A 26,336-nucleotide genomic window follows, 5' to 3' on the forward strand; every position below is an offset into this window, starting at 1 on the left:
CCATCATCAGCATATTTATGAATAGCATTCTTGGTCGGTGCAAGTTCATTTATATATAGGAGAAAGAGAGTAAGCAGTGAAACAGTGTACTGAGGCATTTGCTGGGATAAGCCATGCAGAGATTAACCTAAGAGAAAGCTGGTTTTCATTTTTACCTGTTACAGAACATGGAAGGCAGATAGATAAAAGGATGTAATTTACTAGCAGGCCTTGGTACCACACACATGATCAAATGCTGTGGAAGCAAGAATGTTGTTTCTCCCAACCTTTCCTCAACAATGAGCACATTGTCAATTTTCTCTGACATGAAAAAGCATGATATAGCTTTGAGATTGACATATTGAAAGACTTACACAAATTTGGTTAAGAGGGAGTCCCAGAAGATTCTATATTAAGTAGCATCACACTATTTACCCTGAAAGTTAACTTGATAACAGAACAACTTCCTCCATTTGTAAGTAATGCCCTCTGCATAGATGACTCTACTTACTATTGTTTGTAATTTACAAAATGACTTGCAGCAAGTCATTTACCATGTTTTGAATTGGACATTTACAAATGGGTTTAGATTTTCATCACCAAAAACTGTTTTTGTGCATTTTGGATGCAAATATGATTTTCATGCTGACCTAGAACTATGACTAGGACAAATAATAAGTCCATTTCCAGCAGAAGCAAAGTTCTTGGTACTTATATTCCACAAAAGAAACTTTCATTTTTACCTGCAGTATGCCGTTTGCAAGCTTAGTGCCAGAGAAGAGCAATGAGCATCCATTGCACCCTAGCTTCCACCTCTTGGGTGCAGAGAAATGTTTGTTGCTCTGCTGAGCATCTATCTGCTGTGTTTCTGCTATACATTATATATATATATATTATACACTGTGATGGTTGGATCTAGTCTACCATCAGAACAGCAACTGGGCATTTCTGTCATCACCTACTCCTAGTTACAACAAATGAACCATCTTTGCTTCATTGTCAGCAACTGCATTTTCTGTGTGTGACCAAAATAAAATCCCTGTCAGACCATACCTTAAGGCCAGTTATCTTTTGTCTGTGACCAGAAAATTTGTGCAATACGTGTCAGGCTGTCATACATCCCTGTAGTTTGTGAATAAACACATTACTGCATGCTCTGGACATAAGGGTAGACAGTATTCATCGCCACCACTAAATAAGCTACACAATAGCATGGCTCTACCATCTATCATGCAGCTTCTTCTTGTGCCATTAGCTAAATATTGTGCCTTTCCATCTGTATCCCCCCACAGCTCTTTTAACCACAGAAAGCAGAATACTCTGATTTTGTACCAGTCTACACAAGTGGTTCAAAATGTGAGTCTAATGGGATCTGCCATTGCTGTCTTCCCTGACAGCATAAAATCTTATTGAATTCCATTATAATGGAAATTATATTGCTGAGCTGTTTACTGTAGAACTTGTATCGCATCATATAAATGAAAGCTACCAAAGGTACATTATTTACACCAGTTCGTTAAGCTTTCTACAGGCTTTGAAAAGTCCAGTGTACCACTCATATCCAATTCTTTCTCAGATCTAACATCACTTCCATCAAGTTTTGGAGGCCTCACTTTGACACTTGGCTACATTGAAACTCGAGCTGTGTTGGGTTTAAGGGTCTATAAAAGAGTCTGCCCCTAAACTGATTACAAGCAAATCATGACAAAAGCTAATATCCCAGTTGCAAACCTCATGGAATAGAGAAAGAAACAATAAACTATGCCAGATAAAACCTGTAATCAAACTGTGGCAGACCAAAGCAAGAACAACTTCCTCGCAGGTTTCATAGAGAGGAACTTGCTTTGAATAGGTCATGCTCATCTTACACGCTCCTTCCTGTTGAGGAGTGATGAATGTGTTGTGTGTGTATGGGTAGTTTGAACAGTTTTTAACCATCATATTTTAGTTGACTGTCATGATTTTAATGAGCACAACATTATATTACTGCTTTTACAATCAACCTGAACCTTATACATTCAGGCACATTTTATCCAATACATAATTTACCTGGTGTTTTAAAATTTTTACAAGAAATTAATTGGGATTTTCGAAAACATTGAAACAATAATCAAACACGAGAAAGAAGTATGGAAAAAATGGAAAAACACAAAATCACTAGAAGCAGAAATTAATTTATCATCATCATCATCAAATTCCTGACATGTACCCTCAAGGGGTACATGTTTTAGCAAAATAGATCAACAAAACACTTGTTTTGCTAATCTTTCCACTCCCATTTTATTTATATGACAATACCACCTGAGATTAGCAGAGCTGATCTCAGTTGGATGCTAACAATGTCAAGTTCTTTCCTAATATCCTCATTTTTAATATGATATTGCCATTGATGCCATCTATTCACGCTCTTAATCTTTCTCAGGGCTCTCATATCTTCGGTTTCTAGTCTTTGGTCAAATGTTTTATTTCTAACACAGCTCTCAGATCCATAAGTTAAAATTGGTTTGAACATTGTCTTGAATATAGCTAATTTCGTGTTTTGACTAATTTCTCTCTTATTTCATATAAATTTATTCAGTTGACTCCCTGCCATACCGGCTTTGTTGATTCGGTTGTCTATTTCCATATTTAATTGACCACCTTCACTAAAAATTGTGCCTAAGTATCTGAAATGTTTTATTTGTTCTATAGGTTATCCATTCACGATGCAGTTGATTTTTTCAATGTTTCTGCCTATTTTCATTGTCTTTCTTTTCTTATTGCTGATTTTCATACCAAATTTATTACAACAGTTATTCAATTTATTCAGCGAATCTTGTAGACTTGTACTGGATTTATTTAAAAATATATAATATCATCTGCATAAAGTAAAGAGCTGAGATTAACCTGATATCAAAATTGATATCAGGTTTAATACCGCTTTTTCCTTCATAATTCGATCCATATAGTTAATGAATAACAGAGGGGATAATGTACATCCTTGTCTCACACCAGATTTAACATCAAACCATCTTTCTGTACTTCCTTCAATTCTAACTGCTGACTTACAACTCAAATAAAGACTAAGTTTGCTCCATTGACACCATATAACTGTAGGGTTTTGAATAGCTTTTCTCTTGGCACCTTGTTATATGCCTTTTGCAGGTCTACAAAACTTAAGTACAGATCTTTATTATTTTCCCATGATTTCTGAACTATTTGTGGTAAAGTGAAAATCTGATCCTGGCAGTCTCTATTTGGCCTGAATCCAGCTTGTTCTTCACTAAACTTCCCTTCCACAATCCTTCTCAACAGTTTCTCAAGTATACTTGCATAAATCTTACCAGCAACACTCAGTAGGGAAATACATCTGTAATTCTCACTTTCAGTTTTATTTCCCTTTTTGTGTACAGGTACTATGATATCTCTACTCCAATTATCTGGAATTCATCCCTCTGACCATGCGTTCTGAACAATACAGTGAAGCCACTGCAAGACTTATACCTCAACTTGAGCATTTCTGGTCAAATATCATCTACTCCAGCTGCCTTTCCACATTTCAGGCATGTGATGCTTTTTCTACTTCAAGTATGGATGTGTATTCCTGATTGCATGCCTGTTGAATGTTTTTTACCACTGTGCTGTCACTGCTTGTTTCATTTTGCAATTTTTCGAAGTACTTACTCCATACTTCAAAAATATCTTTTTCTCCAGTTTTCATGTCACCTACATCATCTCTAATTCCTTTTACCACACTTTTTCACTTCTTCCTCCATTACTGAGCTTTTTCAACAGCCTTCCAGAATATTTTGCTACCTTGATATTTATTTTCTGTATTCTTACCAAAGTCTTCCCATGACTTTTGTTTAGTTAGTTTTACACAGCGTTTAGCCTTCTTATATTTATCTCTGTATTCTCTAAGAGCACAAGCTAACTTATTTGGCAGGAACTTTTGATATGCCTTCTTCTTTTGCTTCACTGCCTCTTTAACTTCCTGTGTCCACCATGGAGTTCTGATTTTTCATCAATGTTTTCATCTCTTACAGGAACCAAATCTTGAGATTCAGTGGTCACCCAAACTCCTGTTCTCAAACTCTTTCATTTTTTCTTCAATCATGTTTGTGTATTTTAGTCTACAGTTCACATCTGAGAGCTGCTCAACTTTTATTCATTTTAAAACTTTGTTATTCTTTTGAATATGAAATTCAATTGTATCCTGCTCAAGACTAAATAGTGATTGCTTCCAATTTCAAAACCCTCTGTACACTCTAGTGTCCTGCACCAGTGAGAAAACATCACTATCAACAGTAACATAGTCAATGAGACTTTTCTTATTCCTTGCCTCTTTTCTCCATGTGAATTTATGCACATTTTTTGTTGGAACATTGTGTTAGTAATAACCAGTCTGTGTCCTGATAAGAAATCCAACAGGTATTTGCCATTATTATTAGCTTTGCTCTTTTCTCCAAATTTTTCCAAAATATTTTTGCATGTCTGGCGATCACTTCCTACTCTGCTATTTAGATCCCCAACAAGGACCAACTTTTCTTTTTTCATTGTGTCAGTTGCTTATTCTAAAGCCTCAAAAAATTCCTCTACTTCCACCTTAGTAGTAGAGACTTCTTGAACGCAGACCTAAACATACTGGAAAAGTACTTCAAGCAGTTGTAATTGAAGCCAAATCCAACAAAAATTGTGTCCACAGTATTTCACCTGAACAATGCAGAGGTGAATCGACACCTCAACCTTTCTTTCTGTGGAAAAATGGTAGAACACGAGCCTCACCCGAAATACCTTGGAGTGAGCCTGGTGAAGCCTAACCTATAAAAGTCACATCACCAACCTGTCCAACAAAATTAAAACGAGAAACAATATCATTTCAAGCCTTGCTGGAACAACCTGGGGTTGTGGTATGCAGAAGTCCTAAGGTCGTCTGCACTAGCCCTCGCATTCTCTACAGCAGAATATTGTGCCCCTGTCTGGGAAAGAAGTGCACACACTAACATTATAGACACCCAGCTAAACTCTACCATGCACACAGTTAGTGGACAGTGAGAAGCACCCCTCTCCCCTGGCTGCCTGTCCTATCGAACATTGCTCCACCAAACATACAGAGATGACAAGTCTCAATTAAAGAATTTAATAATGCAATGAGCAACCCATCCTGCCCTTCGCCAGAGTCTTATAAATCCACCTAGTCTTCACCTAAAATCTAGAAAGCCTCTCTGGTCCATGGACGAACTCTCTTCTGCTGCCCTGTCATCAACACCTGACGTGTGGAGAAAATACTGGTTCAACAATCTCCGAATAAACGGCTTCCTGGTAGAAGATCCCTGTGCTCTGTAGCCTGGTTTTGCTCTTCCTACGAAGATTTGGTGATCAATTAACAGAATCAGGACTAACTAGGGCAGATGTTGCTGCCTAATACATAAATGGAGGCTGTTAGACCACCCTTATTGTGATTGTTCTCCCATGGCTCAGATGATTACTCATGTTGTGAACAACTACCCAAGACTGCAATTTCATGGTGGTGACCTTACAGGACATCCACAAGGTGACAGATGAGGCCTTGGATTGGCTTTCCAGACTGGACATTGACCTGTAGCTGTTCTGTATTCCTTTTGCCATAAGAATAAATAAAGTAGTCTTCTTTGGGACCATAGGCACAAATAAGTCTCATTGTCCAGTTTCCCATTCTGATATTTGCCCACATCACTCTACTTGATATTGCTTGCCTTTCAAGAGTATTAGCCTTGTATTTAGTGTTGAATACTATAGCTACTCCCTGTTTTCCCCTGATTGTTATTGCCTGAATGTAACATTTTGTATTTATTGCTCAGAAAGATCTCACCAGTTTTTGTCTTTTTTGTTTCAGTCATCCTTGTTATGTTGGTCTGGTACTTATCCAATTCCTCAGCGAGCTCCATTTCTTTGTAATTCCGGCTTCTTGTGTTGATAGTACCGATCTTGACCTCTGGTGATGTTGAGTTGGGGTGTGTTTCAGGATTTGTTCCAGTAGCTGACTTTTTGCTGTTTGCCCTTGTTCACTGGCAAGAACAATGGGTGCCTTGTTTAACCGTTTGACACCCCAGCTGCCATGAAATTCCTTGTCATGTTGTACCTTCATTTTCTATATTGGTTTAAGCCAATAAGAATACAATTTGGTCAGCTAAATCCCAAATTGACAGCCCATCCTCATTTATTCAGTATCCAGGTAGATACTTAACAGGGTGTGTCCAATCCTCACCACGAGAAGGTGAGGATTGGACATTAGGTTAGAAGCTCTTGTTGGTTCTCTCCATTCCATTAAAGGCTATGTTGAGGTCTCCTTTCAGTTATACAGCTTTGACCCTTAAGCACCCCAAATTAATTAATTTATAAATTATAAAAAGCATGCCAGAAAAAAGAATAGAGAAACATGGGATAACTTCATCGCAAAATTGGAAAACGGTCTTATATTGAAGAAACCAAATACATAGTAAATTCTAAGAAGTATGAATAAGGAGGTAAAAGAAAAAGTGAAACTTGAAATAATCAAAGAGAAAAACCTGACTGGACTTCTTCCAGAACTTATCGCAAGATAGTAATGAATCTAAAACTGATATAATGCTAACTACTAACTATAAAGAAATAACATAAGAAATCCAACAAGTAATACAAATCAGGAAAATCCTTTGGAGAAGAGACAATAAATATTAGTCTCCTGCCATGCTGTGATATAGGTTAACTGAGGAGGACGGTATTGATAGCCCCTGAATCAATATGTAGGTTGTACAGAAAGAATGATATACAGGGTGTTCGGGATAAATTTGACATATTTATAATTAATTATATTTTTCTGTAAGTTACATGTATTAACACACACTTCTCTTCATTTAAAAGTTTGGACCTTTCTTCATTCATATACAAGATGTCAGAAAGGATGGATAGCTGGAACCCACCTGAGTCATGGAAGAGAATAACTTGTATCATGATGATTCGTGCCCGCCATCAAAATAAGGATATTATGACTGCTGCCCAATGCTCCCTGAATACAGTAAAAACAATCAGGCATGAACTAGAGACTTGCAATGGTGACTACGAGGATGTAGCAAGAAGAAAGATCCCTAGCAGACGATCTGATTGCGTTCGTACAGCAGAATTCCTCGCAAATCTGCAGGAACAGGTGTTGAAGAACCCTGGCATTGGAATTCGGGCTTTGTTCATGGAGTTGCTAACTGTAGTCAAGCCCTGGATAACAAGGGTAGCCAATGGTAGGCCGTATGTATGGCAGCAGGATTCGGCCCCTTGCCACACCTCTGGAAAAAGTCAAAAATGGTTGTCTGAAAATTTCTACGACTTCACCAGTCCAAATGTTTGGCCTCCAAACTCCCCAGACCTTAACCCCATGGATTATTTTGTATGGGGCGCAGTTGAAAAAGACACCAATCGCACTTCCAGTAATACAAAAGCCCAGTTAATGGATAAAATTAAAACAGTTTTTGCGGCCCTTCCCAGGGAGACTGTAGCATCAGCTTGTTCGAGGTTCCGAAGCAGAATTGAAGCTGTGATCGATGCTAATGGTGGTTATTTTGAGTAAATCTTGTTGATAGTATTGTAATTAACTCTGCCTGTAATGTTTTTTTGTCAATTCATTAAATTTAATAGATACAAAGAAGATTTTCTTTTTCCTTACGAAACTGTCAAATTTATCCCGAACACCCTGTAGTATTTGTAGATCTGTAGTCTGTGACTGACTATCTAAATGATTTTGGTGTTAGGTGTCTCGAGAGAGCTTTGTTCACTGAGTACGCTGAATCACAAATTCAGGAATATTTAAGCAATTAGGGTGGAAGCAGTTGAGTACGTGTGTGTGTGTGTGTGTGTGTGTGTGTGTGTGTGTGTGTGTGTGTGTGTGTGTGTGTGTGTGTGTGTGTGTGTGTGTGTGTGTGTGTGAAGGCACCCATGAGGTGAGTGTGAGAATGGTGTGCTGCAGGGTTCAGTGCTGGGACAACTACTGCTTAATTTGTACGTAAACGATATGGTAAGTAACCTGAAAGAAAATATTCATTTTTTTTGCTGATGATACGAAATTAGGTAGAGTAATAGTTAATCAAGGTGGTGTGGAGAGCTTACCGGAAAATTTAAATAGGCTGTCAGTATAGACATGGGTGTCAGTTTAACGTGGAAAAATGTAAAGTTATGCATTTCAGGATAAATAGATTACAAGCTGTGTATCACATCGATGGCCCTATACTCCAGGAAATAGATGAAGCTAGAGATTTAATAATGGTGTAGACAGAGTTTAAAGGGCATATTGCTAAAGTTGTTAAGGTAGCCCATGAGATTACTTGGCTACTGAAGAACACATTGACAAGTAGAGTAAAGAAGTTGTTATTTCTCTTTATAAGGCCTTGAATATGTCCCCATCTGGATTACTGTACTCAAGTTTGGTCTCCTGGGTTTCTTGGGGGATGAGGAAGAGGAAGCAGTGGAGAAGATTCAGAGGTGAACAACAAAGATCGTGAGTGGCCTGTGGAATGTTCCTATTAGGATAGATTGAGGGTTTGCAGATTGCAGAAGTTGGTTGTTAGGAGATAAAGAGGAAAAATTTCTTTTTAAAATGTGCAGTGATATCTTCTTTGTACTACAAAAAAAAGAAGAAAAAAAACAATAATAGAAGACAAAAGTGTACTATTTTCTTTTTCATTGGATGAATTTACAGTGTTCTTTCTTCGTGTTTTGAAAAGAAAGTGCACATGATTATTTTCTTGCTATTTGCCAATAGAACCCATTCGAACAGTTTCAGGAAGGAAAATGCCGGCCAGGTTTGCCGAGTGGTTAGCGTATCCGCTCTCCAGCCAAAAGGCTGCTTCGAATCCCACCATGGGCATGGATGTTTGTGATTGTCTGTGAAAATACTAGTGGTGGTAGGCAGTAGATGGCATTGGTGTAGTTGTACGTGTGGACAGACTTATGTGTTCATCGAACATGTTGTTTATTTTTTTACGGTATATATTAGAACACAGAAACTAAGTAAATAATTAATTTATTAACTGGTGTAGTTGTAGTTAGTGGAGAGAGAGCTGTAGAGTAGGTAACCTCCCTTGATGAGTCTTTGGACTCCCCGGAGGTGTTATGTAATAATAATAATGATAATAATTATAAATGAAAGTTGTCAGTCACTCTTTGATGTATAGATCAATAGATGGCATCGATGAAGAGTTATGTAAAAAATGAAGTTACCAGAAACGAACTTTAGTCAGATATAGATTATTTGATATTGAATATTTACATTGTTAACATCCAGTATGGTAACTTAAACAGAATGGGCAAAGGAAGGCTAGTAAAGCAAATGTTTAGTGTCAGCAGGAAGAAGACAGAAGATCAAGATTGATTCAGTTTGTTCTGTCTGTTAAGAGTGAAATGAAAGATCTGTCGGTATTGGAGTCCTAACAAATAATGAATTAATTTGAAGGAAAATTCTTGATAGAAAACTACTGTTAAATCAGTATATGGATACACACGGACTGCACTACCACTTTAATAATTTAAAAGTAAATATGAATACTTTGTTTTATATCTTGTAAAACATTTTTGGTATACAGAAGAAGAAAACTAGAAATTTGAATGCAGCAAATTATAACAAAGCATGCAGCAACAATGGAAATATGTAAAAATAAAATAATAAAAAAATGTAAATCATGAAGATGGGAATCAGAGCATAATTTCTGTTTTTAGAATTTCAGTTTCTGCCACAAATGCTCATCTGTCTGCATACCTGTTCTTCATGAATAATATCAGATAACCTGTATCTAACTGAAATTTGACTTGACTGCGGTAGATTTGTTTAGAAATCTTTCCATGTATAGATAAGTGCTTATTGCAGTACTTATAGGTTTGGTTATCTCGTTTTATGAACTCCATTATTTAATCCAGATGGACTCATTTTGCTTGCATATGATTGCTCACCTGTCTTGGGGGGAGGGAATTTTTAACTCTATTTTAAAGCAAACAAATTCATTATTATCACTTATATATTTTAGGAAACTGCTAGTGGCCATTCGAACAGTTTCAGGAATGAAAATGAAAGTTGTCAGTCACTCTTTGCAATAAAGAAGTTAGTGTCCTTGATTTACTCCATCTGCATGGACTGTCTACTGCAAAAACTGCTCTTAGATTTTGAATATGTGTACATTTTTTTTGGTACTTTTTAAAGGAATTGTGTTTATCGCTAAGAGGCAATCTGCCTAACTATGTTCATTTATCAGATGCTAATTCCTTTTCAAAAAAAGCTGTTGAGTTATTAGTATCAATCTGTCCAGTGCAAGTGATGTCGATATAAAGGAATATATGGATTATTTTTAGCAAAGTTTTATAAAAAAAAATCTTTACTATTTTCATATAGTTTTACTATTATAAAGCTAATATTATCATTGCTCAACATCGCTATTACCACTCATCAGTAAATTCATATTGACCAGTTGGCTCATCGAATGCAAATATAAGTGATATCTGATGAATGAGTTAATTATGCTCAGCATGTATAAATTGCAAGTTTTTTTTTTTAAATGCATACAACCTTGATTATTTCATTTTATATTTTAATTTATCCATATGCATTAAAATTGTGTTCACATAATTAGTATACCATTTATCGTTTGCATATTTCAGTACTTCAACTCCTCTGTTTCATAATTTCATAATAGCCACTCTTCGTGATGATCCTTCTCACTTAGGATTAAAATATAGTGTGCTAGTAGAAAAGGTGAGCTTATCAAATATTGATCAAAATTTATGTTTCTACATTTCTTTCACTTAGTTGACATACAAAAAAAAAACCTATACAGGGTGTTTCAAAAAGAATGTCCTGATTTGAAAATTGTATATCTCTGCAACCACACGAACCACAAATTAATGCGACTTGTACCATGTGAACGGCCTTGGCCCAGAGTTTGATATGACAACCGCTAGATGCCACTATAGCATCTAGCGGTTGTCACACTAGCATCCAAATAGCCGCTACGCTTAGTTAATAAGAAGATTTATTACAAATAAAAGATCCAATAAGCTTCACTTCGGCGATGTAACATTATTTAAATGAAGGGGATATTAAATCCCAAATTATTTCAAAGCCAAATAAGAAACTCAAAGATCGGAATCAAAGAGTTTCATGCCAAATATAGTAAACTATAAAAGTATTGGCAGATACTATCGTAAGCTAAAGCACGTAGTACAAACTAGGGCAACTCATGGCAAAGGTGGATAAGCTCTGATCACTATTCTTAGTATTTCCCATAATGTAAAACACATCTCCTAGGAGATGTATGATGTTATACATTATGGTGGAAGGTCACTACCTAGACCGGTTTCAACCCTCATTGGGGTCTCATCAGTGAGTAGATGGACCAGATTAATATTGAGGGTATAGCGAAAAGAACTTGTATACTTTGCTATAGGAGTTGTCAGAAAAGGTGCACCCATAAATTACTTAAATAAAAGAGCCAATAGGCTTCACTTCGGCAATGTAACATTATTTAAATGAAGGGGATATTAAATCCCACATTATTCCAAAGCCGAATAAGAAACTCAAAGATCAGAATCAAATAGTTTCATGCCGAATATAGTAAACTATAAAAGTATTGGCAGATACTAGCATAAGCTGAAGCACGTAGTACAAACTAGGGAAACTCGTGGCAAAGGTGGATAAAGCTCTGATCACTATTCTTAGTATTTCCCATAATGTAAAAGACATCTCCTAGGAGATGTATGATGTTATACATCATGGTGGAAGGTCACTACCCAGACCAGTTTCAACCCTCATTGGGGTCTCATCAGTGAGTAGATGGACCAGATTAATACTGAGGGTATAGTGAAACGAACTTATATACTTTGCTATATAAGTTCTTTTCGCTATACCCCTCAGAATATAAGTTCTTTTCGCTATACCCTCAGTATTAATCTGGTCTACCTACTCACTGATGAAACCCCAATGAGGGTTGAAACCGGTCTGGGTAGTGACCTTCCACCATGATGTATAACATCATACATCTCCTAGGAGATGTGTTTTACATTATGGAAAATACTAAGAATAGTGATCAGATCTTTATCCACCTTTGCCACAAGTTGTCCTAGTATGTACTACGTGCTTTAGCTTACCCTAGTATCCGCCGATACGTTTATAGTTTACTATATTCGGCATGAAACTCTTTGATTCCGATCTTTGAGTTTCTTATTCGGCTTTGACATAAGGTGGGATTTAATATCCCCTTCATTTAAATAAGAGAAGATAATTTATTTTGTAACTGTACCACATTTTCATTATTAAATATAATTATTTGAAATTGGGTCATTCTTTTTGAAACACCCTGTATATTATACAATATTGAATGTCAAAATGAGTAAGCATTTGTTTCATTTCACTTTTATTTACAATGTAGAAAACAGAATTTGCTTTAATAAAAGATGTGCAGAAAGTAAATACTCTCAATTAGAGTGAAACTGACATTAAATGATTAGTTATATGAACCCACAGGGTAAAGCTACTTAATTGGAAGAAGACTTTCACATAGTTTTTAAGGAATGCAGAGAACTAATTGCATTGAATACTTGTCATAACAGAATGTGCTGGAAATTTTGAACTTAATTATTGGCTGAAGCTGGACATCGTCCATTTAGACATGATGACCCCTGCTGTTCTGTTTTCATCAGAAAAATGGTAAGAATTCAGCTACTGAAGCAGTCTTAAAAGAAGTGAGGGTATGCACGATTTGTTATAAGATTCAGCAGCAGCAGAAATGAGGTGGTGTTACCGGGGGGGTTTTTTATTCCATAAGAACATATGTTTTTTCAAATTTCATATTGCAAATTGTGTGTGTGGGGGGGGGGGGGTCACATTTTAGAAATTAATCCAGAATACTTGAAAATCTGGTTCCCCCACAATTTGCAATTCAGAAATTTTACTTTTGTAATCCAAGTTCAATATATATCAGTTTGCCATGATTAATTGGGACCATAACAGTGTGTTTCAGAAAATTTCACAATTTGCAAGCAATGAGAATATATATATATATATATTCAGTCTTACCCCAACTTACGCAGATCCAGAGTTATGCAGTTTCTTATATGTACGTATTCCCGTCCCGCTTCACACGTCTCAGCACTAGTCATATCTTTCAGGCACCGGCCACATTCGCCAGTGTCGCACATGCTGTGAACAAACACTGACGTGTTTCGTGCAGTCTCCATTCATACACGATTTTTATAGTCTACAAACCTTGCGATTGTTTAATGTTATGTTCTTGATAAAAATTTTATCAGATAAAAAATAATAAAGTCGTCCAAAAGAAGCAAGTCCGATTCTTCTACTGCTATCAAGAAAAGAAAAACATTGACTTTGGAAACAAAACTCAACATTATTAAGGATTTTGAAGGCGAAATGAAAATTTGTGTGCTAGCAAAGAAGTTCGATCTACAGGAATCCACAGTAAGAACAATCATAAAAGAAAGGTTTACAGATTTTGGAGGACATAGATTCAAACGATGATCGAATTGTAGCCACAAAGCAAGGAATAAAAAAATCATTTGCTTGCTATGAAGAAATTTTGCATAACAAGAAAAATGCATTATGCCGTCAGATGAATCTATTAGATTTTATGAAACCATTGACATCGAAATAACCTTCTTTTTTTTTTTTATGTACGAAAAACTACAATTATGATTATATTTCTTAAAAAATATAGGTGTTTTTGTAAACCTTTGGTCCCAATTGTATGTTTGTATATATAAATTACATGCAAAATTATACCCCGGGTTACGTGAATTCGACTACGCGCTTTTTGTTGGTCCCACCTACCGCATAACTTCGGAGTTTTACTGTGTGTGTGTGTGTGTATATATATGTATATATTTTTTTTTTTTTTTTTCCCCAATAAAAGTATCTAAATGTTGCTTTATTTGATATGGTATATAGATAGTGTTCTAATAAACCTCCTGTTAAAAAATACTTTTGTGACCTTTTTCAGGAAAATATTTATGTTAAAATAAACACAACTCTACGTTACACTTTGATTTAAAAAAGGCAAAAACGTTTAACAAAAAAATTAAAAACTTAATTGCAATATAAAGCACAGGCCAAAAAGATGACTTCATGGTGAAGAAGACAAAATCAGAGTACGAAAGGAAATAAATTGGTAAAGCAAGCCAAGGATACCCCAATAGATTTCTTTCAACACTTGGTAAGTAAAAGAAAGAATGACCATTGTAGAATAATTTTGATGAATGCTGATAACAGGGCAGTGACTGAAGCAGATGAAAAGTTGTTGAATTCCTGAATGATTACTTTGCAGTGGAGTGTATCATTCAAGTGAAGATATTGCAGTGATAAATATGATACAGGTTAATGAAGTTCAGGTATAGATATCAGCTTGTGTATTTATGATTTAGTCAAATGATTTGACTAAATCATTTGAGTCTCCATTCTGATAGAGTCCCAAGGAAAGAGGGGAAAATAGTTCCTTTGATAAAGGAAGATTCAAAACAGAAGCAGCAAATTATTGATTGGTCATCATTTCAAGAATCATTGGAGAAGTTGGTTAAAGACAAAATTCAGGAATGGGTGTGTAAGAATGAGGTACCATATGGGAGCAGCATGGTTTTGTGATCAGGTAGATCATGACAGCTGAAGATACAAGAAAGAAGAAAAAGCTTAATTGATTGTGATAGTGATATCTTCATGCTGGTTCAGGATACACTCATATAAAGAGGATTTGAAATTAAAAGTGATCATCACTTAGTTTTAAGTAGGATAAAAATGAATATCACATTGAGAAAGGCAACATATAAAAAATTTTAATTTTTTTTAAAAAAAGAGAAGAATCACAGTTGAGATACTTTTACAGGTAAACTTAGGCTTGACTTTGCAAACATTATTCAGGAAAAAAATTAGTTTTGAAAACAAGAACCAAAGCTTGAAGTCTCAGTGGCAAACTCTGAAGAAAACATTCATTGATTTAGTTTGGGAAGCATGTAGTGAAGTTTTCTGCAAGAATAGAAATAAGAACACCATGGTGAACATTAAAATTTGAAGAAGTAGCCATGGAAAAGAAGAAAGCATACTGAAACACAGTTGTGTTTTCGGTATGCTTTCAATGTGTTATTTTCAATAACACATTGAAATACAGTTGTGGTCTCCATAATTTGTCTGAAATGCTTGCACCATTTTACTTGGCTCTGTCAAGTGTTTGATCATTTGATATCTAGTTTGAATTATTTGTTTGCCCTTGTTCCTTTGCACATCTAGAATTTCCTGTTGATATTGTTTTGATCTTCATGACCTTTGTTCTTTTGGTTCTTTGTTATCCTGCTGGAGTCATTTCTTTTATTTCTAGAGTTTTCTGTCCAAGCTGTTAGCTCTTTTGCAGGTGTATTTCTTCACCTAGTGACTACTAGTGATAGAAATGCATAATGGTTTAGGTCTTACTTCCCATAGCATATGCAATAATAATAAATTTAAAAAATATGCAAGATTAAGGCAATCTTTTGAATTAAAGTTGACTTAGAATATATAAAAAGAATACAGAGAAAAATGAGAGAGCTAAGATATTTTAAAAGCAGCTAACAAGTCATGGCAAAACTTGGGTAAGAATATAGCAGATAAATATCAGGAAGTTGGCAAAAGGGAATAGTGCTGTAAAATAAATCGAATATGATAAAGGTGACATGAAAACTTAAGGTTATCATAGGTGTTTTAACCAGACATGCTTAAATATGGAAATATAAAAGTTTTATATTTTACATCAGGTTACATTTATGCAAACATACTTGAAAAGAGGTTGTCAAGATTAGATTTACAACAAATAGTTAAGAAATCATGGAAATATTACAAAGATCTGTACTTAAGTTTTGTGGATCTGAAAATTCATATGATAAGGTACCCAAAGAATAGCTTTTTGGAATGCTATAATTATATGAGATAAATGGAACATTATGCAGAGCATTACATAGTCTATATTTAGATTGTAAGTTAGAATTGATAGAAATACAGAAAGATGGTTTAATATAAAATCAGGTATAACACAAGGATGCACACTATCTCCACTTTTGTTCATCATCTATATGATTCACATTATTAAAGAAAGTGTCATTAAATCTTGATAAACTTAGCTCTTTGCTTTATGCAGTTGATGCTTATCCCAAAGCACATACAGTGCATGTCTCCAGATTCTCTAACTAAATTGAATATAAGCTGTAACAACTTAGCATGAAAATCAGCAATAAAAAAAATCTAAAATATTTCAGCTATTTAGTCACAGTTTTTAGTGAAGATGGTAAATTAAATTTGGAAATAGACAACAGAATAAGCAAAGCTGGTATGGTATGGAACCAGTTGAATAAATTTATATGAAGTAGCACAGTGCTTCCCAAACTTCTGGATGTCAGGGCCCCCTTTGCAAAAATTAAAATATTTCACGGCCCCCCTCGAAAAAAAATCGTAATAGAGAGAGATATTATTGTAATATTTATTGTATTTATATTCAATACAAAACATACACAGCGAATATTGCAAAAAATCAAATGCATATATTACATTTTTTGCCTCTTACCGTTTGGTTCTGAAGACGATGTTCTGGTAAAATATGAAATACTGTCCTTTTTTTTTTGAGTCTGTTTCTGCTTCTTCTGATTGTTCGCGGGATTTTTTTTAAATTTTTTATCAGCCACTTATCCATCTCAGGGTTACATTTTTTAACGTAGAATAGATCAAATAATATCACCACTTACCGATACTGGCACACCGCAGACTGATAACATGAAATTAGTGAATATTACCTGAATAAGGGAATCCCCGGACCAAGAACATTTTTCTCTTTTGTGACTTTTCTCCCTTTACGGTAATTAAGCCTAACGCGAAACAGACAGCAAAGGCAGGTTATTAAAACGTGCATATGATTGGTGCGGTATTAACAAAAGATCACACAGCCGAAAGATAAAAGTATAGCTGACAATTGAGTTGAAATGCTAACTCTCTTCAACCGAATTCCATATGTGAAACTGCCATAACATTCATTATATATATATTACTTAGTTTTAACACTTTTACGAATTTTAACACGTTCGGGTGAATTTTATTGCTGCCTTGGGAAATCGAACTCACACATATCTAATTAATAACAATAGTTTTTAGTTAAGATACTGTGTTCGTCCATGCAACATATGGTTTTGTTTCAGTCTATATAGCATAGTTTCTGTATGAGGGGACATGTGATTCATTAATTAGTGTGCTTTTATCCCAGTTGTCTCTAATTGCACTATTTGTTGAGAAATATATTACACAGACTGCTCATACCTTATTCACTGGCATAATAAAAAGTACTTGTTTTTATTGCCTCTGCATTATAGTGGCTTTTAGAGAGGGGGTGTTGTTTACCACTGCAAACGAGTAACTATGTCCCCACATGAACTTGTTTAAGCTTTTTTTCATGTGCGAAGTATATGCGAAACTTTTATTGGTAACAGAAAACTAGCTCGGATGACAGTGATAATATAAAACGAGTTTTGATATGTATATAAAGTCAATATCAACAGTCCCTGATTGATGAAAGGGACAGGAAGATTTGGAGCTTCCCTGGAGAGCTTTCAAAGTAAATACAATTAACCACTGCTTTGAAATGAAACATATGAATAAGCAATATTTACTAATATTCATTAAGCGCCGAAATACGCAGCACCAATGTGTGGATTTTTCCATTAAAATATAAAAAATAACAAAAAAAAAAATAATAAATAATAAAAGTTAAAATACGTTTCTTTTAAAATGAAAAAAATCTACTTAGTCTTAAAACATTTTAAATTTGCTTAAATTAAGGGGATATTAAATCTTGCATAGTTTTAAAACCGAATAAGAAACTCAAAGATCAGAATCAGAGAGTTTCTTGCCGAATATAGTAAACTATAAAGTATCGGCGACACTAGCGTTAGCCAATGCAAGTGATCCTAGTACGTAGTACAATACCGGGCAGCTCGTTGCGAAGGTGGTAAAGTTCTGATCGCTATTCTTAGGTATTTTCGATACCACCTTTGCAACGAGCTGCCCGGTATTGTACTACGTACTAGGATCACTTGCATTGGCTAACGCTTGTGTCGCCGATACTTTATAGTTTACTATATTCGGCAAGAAACTCTCTGATTCTGATCTTTGAGTTTCTTATTCGGTTTTAAAACTATGCGGGATTTAATATCCCCTTAATTTAAGTAATGTTTTCATTGCCGAAATGAAGCTTATTAGCTCTTTATTCTTAAGTATTTTAAATACTTAAGAATAAAGAATAAACTGGGGGCCGCGGCCCACAGTTTGGGAAGCGCTGAAGTAAGAGATATATTAGCCAAAGCTCTAAACTAGCAGTATACAAAACAGTGTTCAAACCAGTTTTAAGTTATAGATCTGAGAGTTTGGTTAGAAATAAAGCACTTGATCTAAGATTAGCAACCATGAATATGAGAGTTCTTATAAAAATTAGGGACCTGAACAGATGATGTCAGTGGCAAAATCATATTAAAATGAAGATATTAGAAGGAACTTGAGATTGTTAGCATTCAAGAATGTGTGAGCAGGTCTTATCTAAGGTGTTATGGTCACTTAAACAAAATGGAGAAGAAAGTTTAGTAAAACAGGAATTTGATGCCATAAAGGAAAAAATCCAGGGTTAGATCAAGATATAGGTGGATTCTGAAGTGTCTTAGATGGAAGAAATGTTACATGCAACAATATTAGATTGCTGACAAGTAATAGACTAATATGGAGGGGGAATTGTTGATAAGAGATTAGTAATAATGTAAATTTAATCATGTAGTTTGAAGACCATTTCTTTCATTATAAAGCCACAAAAAAAAGTCAAATAGAAACTGTTTTTATTTTGACTAGTTTTGTGAAATACTTTGTTTCACTTCATCAGGAAATAACATGAATAAACTAAAAACTAGAAAGTAACATTCACAAAATAAAAACATAGTTTCTATTTGACATCTTTGCTTGTGGTTTTATACCAGAAAAAAAAATTCCTATTCCCACAGATTGTGTGCATCCTTGTGTTATACCTGATTTTATATTAAACCATCTTTCTGTATTTCCATCAAGATTAATTTTGAATTGCTGTCATATTAGCCTGTATACACTTGAGGTACATATCAGGAAATTAATGATAATGAAACTTAAATAATTCATGTTCATTTTGGAAGAGTATTAATTAAATGCAATAATAAGTTTAGTTACTATAAATCAACAATCAATGCAGTCAGTTACAATTTATATTCATTGTGCTATATTTTATGAAATATAGTAGCTGTAATTAATTGCACCAAATCTGAATATAATTTTTAGCCATTTAATTCTTCTTCTTCTTCTGCAGCTTCTCCCACTTAGTGGGGTCACTGTTGATGATGAGTCTCCTCCACATCCTCCTGTCTTGGGCTGTCACCACATCCAAGTTCTTCATCCTCAAGTCCTCTTCTACCAGCTCCCTCCATCTCTTCTTTGGCCACCCACGCTTCCTCCTTCCTTGCACATCAATTTGCATGACCTTTCTTCCCACATATTCGTCCTCCCTCCTCATCACATGACCAAACCATCTCAACCTTGCCTCCTGTATCTCTCCTAAGTTCGTAACTTTCACTGTTCCCCTCACATAGTCATTTCTCAGACGATCCTTTTTAGCCATTTAATCTATTAATTTAATACCTTATGCAATCCTTGCACATTTTCCCCCTTTCCTTTAGTGTTACACAGTGATCAGCATTCGTTTCAGACAAATTATGGAGACTACAACCATGTTAGAAATAATTATTTTAATTTTCCAACATTTCGATCTTCATATTAAGGTCGTCATCTGGTGTATACACGTACATATACACAGAGACAAATTATATTACATTTCACACAGTATGCCAAAAGACAATGATTTGATCAATGGTTATTCTATGGGACTGACCTTTAGTAGAGAAAAAAAATTAAATAAATAAAATAAATACATTAAAGCTATATTCTATTTATGACAATATCAGAGAACAATTTCATATAGATAGTTTTAAAACAGCAAAAGTCATGTCCTAATTTAACATGAGAGATGTTATATTAGAGTTAAGATCCTGGATTACCTATAATCGTATTTATAATTGCTCTTAGGCAGAAAGTTTATACAGGTAGAATATGTGCCTTCCATATTCTTGGGATTTTTAGACTATCATTATTGTTAAGATTAGGGTGGTTGATAAGAATTTCAGACCTCCTTAAATTTACATTCATACCATATTTTGGTGTGATGTAAACAACAGGTGCCTTTCCAATCAATTCTATGCAGAGTATTCAGGGCATGATCAGAAAGGTCGGCTTTACCATAGTTATTAAATTTAATGTGCTGATTATGTTCCTTTTTTCTGATAGGAATAGTGCATCATGTTTCCCCTATATAGGGCAAATTACAGGTGCATTGAATACGGTAAACTCCAGGATGGGCCAGCGGAGGAAATGGATCCATGGATGAGTTGAGTAAGTTCTTTAATTTTACAGGAGGTTTAAGGTGGCTTTAAGGTTGCATTTCTGTAGTATTTTGTTTATTTTATCTGATATCCCTGTAATGTGTGGAATGGTTACAGTTTTATTGTAATCTAGTTTATTTTTATTTTTTTGGTGAGGTCTTGTGAAGAATTTTGTCGATGTATTTTGGCTGTAGCCATTTTTTAGAAAGGTATTGCTAATAACTTATTAATTCATCTTTAAGTGCTTGTTCATTGGAACAAATCTTCAAAGCCCTGTTTTTTAGTGTGTTAATGACACCTAGTTTTGTGTTGGATGGTGGTAGGAGTTTATGTGTATATATTGACCAGTATATGTAGGCTTCCAGTAAACAGTGAAGGAAATACTGCCAGAAGGAATGCATGTGACAAATGTATCTAGAAAAGGAAGCGTGTTCTGCCTTTCAATCTTATTTTTGAATTGTATGCATTTGTGTCGTTTGTTTAGGTGGCTGAGGCAAGTGTCTAATGTCTGCGTCCATGGGACCAGATAGCGAAAACATCGTCAACCAGACTTTGGGTTTTAAAGGAGAGGAATCTAGAGCACGTTGCTCAAAAGCTTGTATATAAAAATTAGCAATTGAGAGGGGATAATGGTAAGCCCATGGTAAGCCTTCTTTTTGTAGGTAGAAAGTGTTTTGCCACACAAAATAACCAGAACATAGTAAATGTGCAAAGAGCATTGTGATATCTGGAGGGAATTTGTCCTTTAACAGAAGAATTGTGTCATTGATTGAGACATTGGTGATATGTAATATTGAATTGTAAATATGATATGAAATGTAATATAGCTTGTCTCTGTATATATGTGTATATACACTCCAGGTGATGACCTTAATATGGAGGTCGAAACATCGGGAAATTAAAATAATTATTTCTAACACAGTTGTGGGCTCCGTAATTTGTCTGAAATGCTTGCACCATTTTACTTGGCTCTGTCAAGTGTTTGATCATGTGATATTTAGTTTGAATTATTTGTTTGCCCTCGTTCCTTTGCACATCTAGAATTTCCTGTTGATATTGTTTTGATCTTCATGACCTTTGTTCTTTTGGTTCTTTGTTATCCTGCTGGAGTCATTTCTTTTATTTCTAGAGTTTTCTGTCCAAGCTGTTAGCTCTTTTGCAGGTGTATTTCTTCACCTAGTGACTACTAGTGATAGAAATGCATAATGATTTAGGTCTTACTTCCCATAGCATATGCAATAATAATAAATTTAAAAAATATGCAAGATTAAGGCAATCTTTTGAATTAAAGTTGACTTAGAATAATAAATGTACTGTCACCTTTTACAGACTTATAATATTACTCTATGTAAAAAATTAATCTCTCCCCATTTCTCTTAAGGTCACAGGCCATGCTTATTAGTATAAAAATTCTTCATGCATTTCTCATCTTTGCTACATACAGTTTTCCAGCTATCTTCACAGAATGTTAGCATAGTATGATTATGTACAATTACTTCTAATACCATTAGAAACAAAGTTTTTATTTATAGTATGATTTTTGTATAAAGTTTAATGGTTATCTTCTATGCCATACTTTTGACAAAGATAAAAAGTACAGCACTGATTTTCATTATTGTTGGATATTTTATATGTATTTTGTTTTATTTTTAAATTTATTTTACTTCTTTAGAAACCATCCATCCAGCAACCATCTATTCTTCTTGTTCTTCGATCAATGGCAGCAGGCATTCAAAATGTAGATGATCTATGTATAACTGAGATTATTGACAAACTCTCCAGAGTAGCAGTTAATAATAAGAGTACTTCGACCATCACTCTCCTTGCTTCACAGTGTATTGCTATTATCATCAATAAAATAAAAAGTGAAAATGATCTTATATCACTTTCCAAATCATTGTCCTGTTACCTTTTGACCATCATTGAGGGAAGTGGAGAACAAGAGATTATATATTTGCATAAGGCACTTTGTATGTGGATATGGTTAACTAAAGCATTATTACTAAGAGGGCATCCACTAATGCAGAACTTCATTGCAAAGGTAGTTATTTAAATAGCCAAAGTAACTTCTATATCTTTAAATTAAATTTTAAAAAAAGTTTTTTTTTTTTAATTTAATTTTTAAAAGTCGTAGAAGAAGAATTAGAAATGGTACATTTCTAATTCTTCTTCTACGACTAAAACGGGTAAGATACTACTAAATTGTACATATGTGTAGAGCACATATCAGTTTTTTAGGTAGAAAAGTCATCTGAAATATGAATTGCAGAAAGAAGTAGATGATATTTGACCAGCAGTACTGAAATATGGAAGATCGTAGTGGCTGCACTGTATAATTCAGGCAGACTGGTCAGAAGGTTGAATTCCAAATGATCTTAGAAGATCTCTCTGCTAAGATTTACTAAATGTTATGTTAAATAAGACTATACATCTGTGTGGATCACATTATGAAAAGTGGCATGAAACTTGATTTCAAAACTGAATGCCTTAAACTCGTTCCTTACTTTATGCAGATGATATTTCATACTCCTATGTAAATCCAGATTGAACTAGATTGAATATGGTATGAAAATCAGCACTAAAAAGACTGCAAAAATTGGCAGGAACATAGAAAACATCGACTCTATTTAAAATATTTCAGCTATATTGGGTGCAATTTTTAGTGAAGATGGCAAATTAAATATGGAAATGTACAAAACAGAAGAAGCAAAGCTGGTATGATGGGAAGCCATCATAGTTGTTTCTTCAACAATCTAGTTGATTGCTATGTGCTTGTCACTGCTGTAATTCATGCTCTGAAGATGCTGCATAGAAAATCAGTGAAATATTAGTAAATTTAATAAATTAATTTTTTGTTTTTTCTTGGTGTTGTTTATAACCATCATCATCATCACCTGAGTCTTTCTGTACATATAGCTAGTGATGTTCACTTAGTTATAAACAATAAAAATATTGTAACTGCTGCCATTATGAATCAGAAATGATGAATTTGTAAAAACAATCATAATTAAAATTCTGAATATTTTTACGAATTGTTTATGTTAAAATGTTTATTAATTTTAGTTTCATAACACGCATTGTCGGCACTTGCGATGTGCCCGTTATTGAAATTGTTTTGTCAAAAATGATATGTAAAGAAGTTAAAAAATTGATGTACTTACTATATTTGATATTTGTATTACTTACAAGAATTTTATTGTAATTTAAAATTAAGTTTTGTGTTTATTATGAAGACATTCTCTCTTGTCGCTAACGGAGACAACATGTCAGCCATTATTTATACCTAACTTTTTGCTTAACAGTTTCATGGAGTGCGCATGCTCGCTGAGAAGTTTGATGTGTGATTGACAGCTGACAAGTTCGGTATCGAAGCGATGGGAGAGTAAACAAGAAGAGCGTTCGGAAGGAATTTAGAACACAGGCCGACAGATATTTAGGCTCGGAAGAACTTAAGTTTTTTATGTGACAGTCGGAGAAAAATTAATAGTATATTCCGAAAAAGGAATCGTGGAACTATTAAGTTTAAAGTGGAATAAGTATTGATAAATAAAAGGGAAATATTGCTATAGGCATTTTAAAAGGAATATTGGAAGAAACGCTAATTGAAAGATTTATAGTAGGTTTCGAAAAGGAAATCGTAGAACTGTAAATTTCTTTAAAGTGGAAGAGTTAAGACTGTCATTAAGCATTATGAATAAAATAAGAAATTGCTATTCACGTTCTAAAGGAATGTTAGAGAAAACTCTAATTAGGAAGTTTCATCTGTCTTAAGGATGCCGGATCTAACTATTATTTCTACTGGAAAGGAGACAGATTTAAGTTCGGAAGAATTAATGTGTGCTACATAAGTGATGAGAAAGGATCCTGTAAAAATGAAGAAGAAAGTCATATGTCTTTGGAGAAGGGCCTTGACAGAGAGAGAAACTGGCTATGAACATTTTGTCATTTTAAAAACAAAGTGTTTAGTCTTAAGTGTAAGTTTATTTTAAAAAGGCCTTGGATCCAATTAATTTGTAGTTAGTTATGTAATATTGTTTGAAGTGTATATATATATATTGTTTTTGTTTTATTAAATGTGTTTATTTTGTATTTGGTCTTGAGTCAGTGATTATTTGGATTCTGAAAGAAAGAGTTAAGGTCATTGCACCAATTGGAGTGAACCCGTGTGCATATAATAATATATAGGTACACTCGGAAATAAAAAAAATAATTGTTAGAAACAGAGATTATCTCTATGGTAGGATTAATATTAAGATAATATCTATGAATACACTATCTATATAAAAATCCACCAATTATTAACAAATTAATCATACATTGAAATCCCTTATGTCTCAAAAAAGAAAAAGTTCATAAAGTATTGAAAAAAAATAAGTTCTTGGCCCAAAGAAACTATCAATAAATTAAAACTCATTCATGTTAAACCACCTTGTATTTATGGGATGCCTAAAATCCATAAATCCATTACTCCCTTATGCCCTATGTATTTAGGACTCAACAAATACACTTGCCTATGGTGAGTAGATTTTGCTAGTTGTTGAGTAACTGCAGACTGTACAAAATAGATTTTTTTTGTTTATTTAAAACAAACTTTCAAAAAATCATTTTAACTTTAAAAAACACAGATGCAACACCAATGATCAATATTGACTTATTGGATATCATTAAAAAAATGGAGGTCCTGGACAGTTGCATTTTTTTTTGCATGGCGAGTAGAATTTTGTGCAATTTGCCGTGCCCTGCCTGTTGATGGTATGGACACTAATTTCCCACTAAGAAATTTGCCCAACAGGCACCCAGATTAATTTTTACATGGAGCATTTTGTCAAATGCTCAATGTAAAATCATTCTACTAAGTGATTTGTTTCTCTAAGTGAGAAACAAATCGCTTACTACAGCTACTTTTAAATCTTTACAGCTATGTAGATGATGTATTTGCCATCTGGCCCCTTGGGCAAGACACTTTTGGACTCCTCCTCCATCACTTACCTAAACAGTTAACACCTAAAGATTCACTTCGCATTAGAAAAAGAATCGAATAACTCTCTGCGCTTTCTTGACAAATTACTTATTTACCTTTCAGATGAATCACTAACTTTTTTTTTTATTTATAGAATGTCAACTCACACTGGAAGATATCTAAATAAATCATCCAGTCCAGCAGTATGGAATCTTCAAAACACTAACTCATAGAGACATGGCTATTTGCTCTAGATGGCAGCCCTTGCCACAAAATTCAACTATCTTTGTCACACCTTTTTTTGGCCAATGACTACAGCTCCTTCAATATAGAAAAAATAATGTCCCCACATTCTCTCTCGCCCTCCCTCCCCAAACAAACAAACAAGTGCAAAGCATCACTCTTCCTATTCTATTCATCCAGGAAGATAACTAAAGTACTAATGAAATATAACCTTCACACCACACATTCAAACTACACATCAAATTAGCAACTTGATCTGCTCTCCTAAGAGCACTCCTTCCTCTAGCATAGGGTTCCTAACCTGTGGTACATGTACCCCTTGGGGGCACGCGGTAAATTTTTTGGGGGGTTTGCTAAGTTGGCAACACTGATACTGATTAATTTCTGAGAACTAAGTGACAGATTTTATAAAGTTTGTTAAATTGTTTGTCACTCTTTGTGTTTTTTGATATATGTAATTTATGAATACAAAATTTAATGTGTGTGTGTGTGTGTTTTATTTTATTCCCATTGTTATACTATAACTAGTTTTATTTGTCTATATGCCAGTTACATACACATTTCCAGGGGATACATAAAGCATAAAAGGTTGAGAACCACTGCTCTAGCACATCCTGGAGATATTAAGTGCCCTGTGATTGTAACTTAGCCTACTATGGACAGA

At 34.5% G+C, this 26,336-nt stretch overlaps 1 protein-coding gene across 1 annotated transcript in view; it reads left to right on the top strand.

The window, feature by feature from the left end:
• Positions 1 to 26,336, top strand: part of Mms19 (MMS19 nucleotide excision repair protein) — a 364,717-nt gene that overhangs the window by 264,711 nt on the left and 73,670 nt on the right. Inside the window, exons 18-19 of the mRNA XM_090393489.1 lie at positions 10,612 to 10,705; positions 22,142 to 22,510. Of these exons, the coding sequence (XP_090249615.1) occupies positions 10,612 to 10,705; positions 22,142 to 22,510 (463 nt within the window). The remainder of the gene's footprint in view (positions 1 to 10,611; positions 10,706 to 22,141; positions 22,511 to 26,336) is intronic.

Source organism: Typopeltis vanoorti, chromosome 5, assembly GCF_054136105.1.
Source record: "Typopeltis vanoorti isolate ZY-2024b chromosome 5, IOZ_Tvanoo_1.0, whole genome shotgun sequence".
Classification (NCBI taxonomy): domain Eukaryota; kingdom Metazoa; phylum Arthropoda; class Arachnida; order Uropygi; family Thelyphonidae; genus Typopeltis; species Typopeltis vanoorti.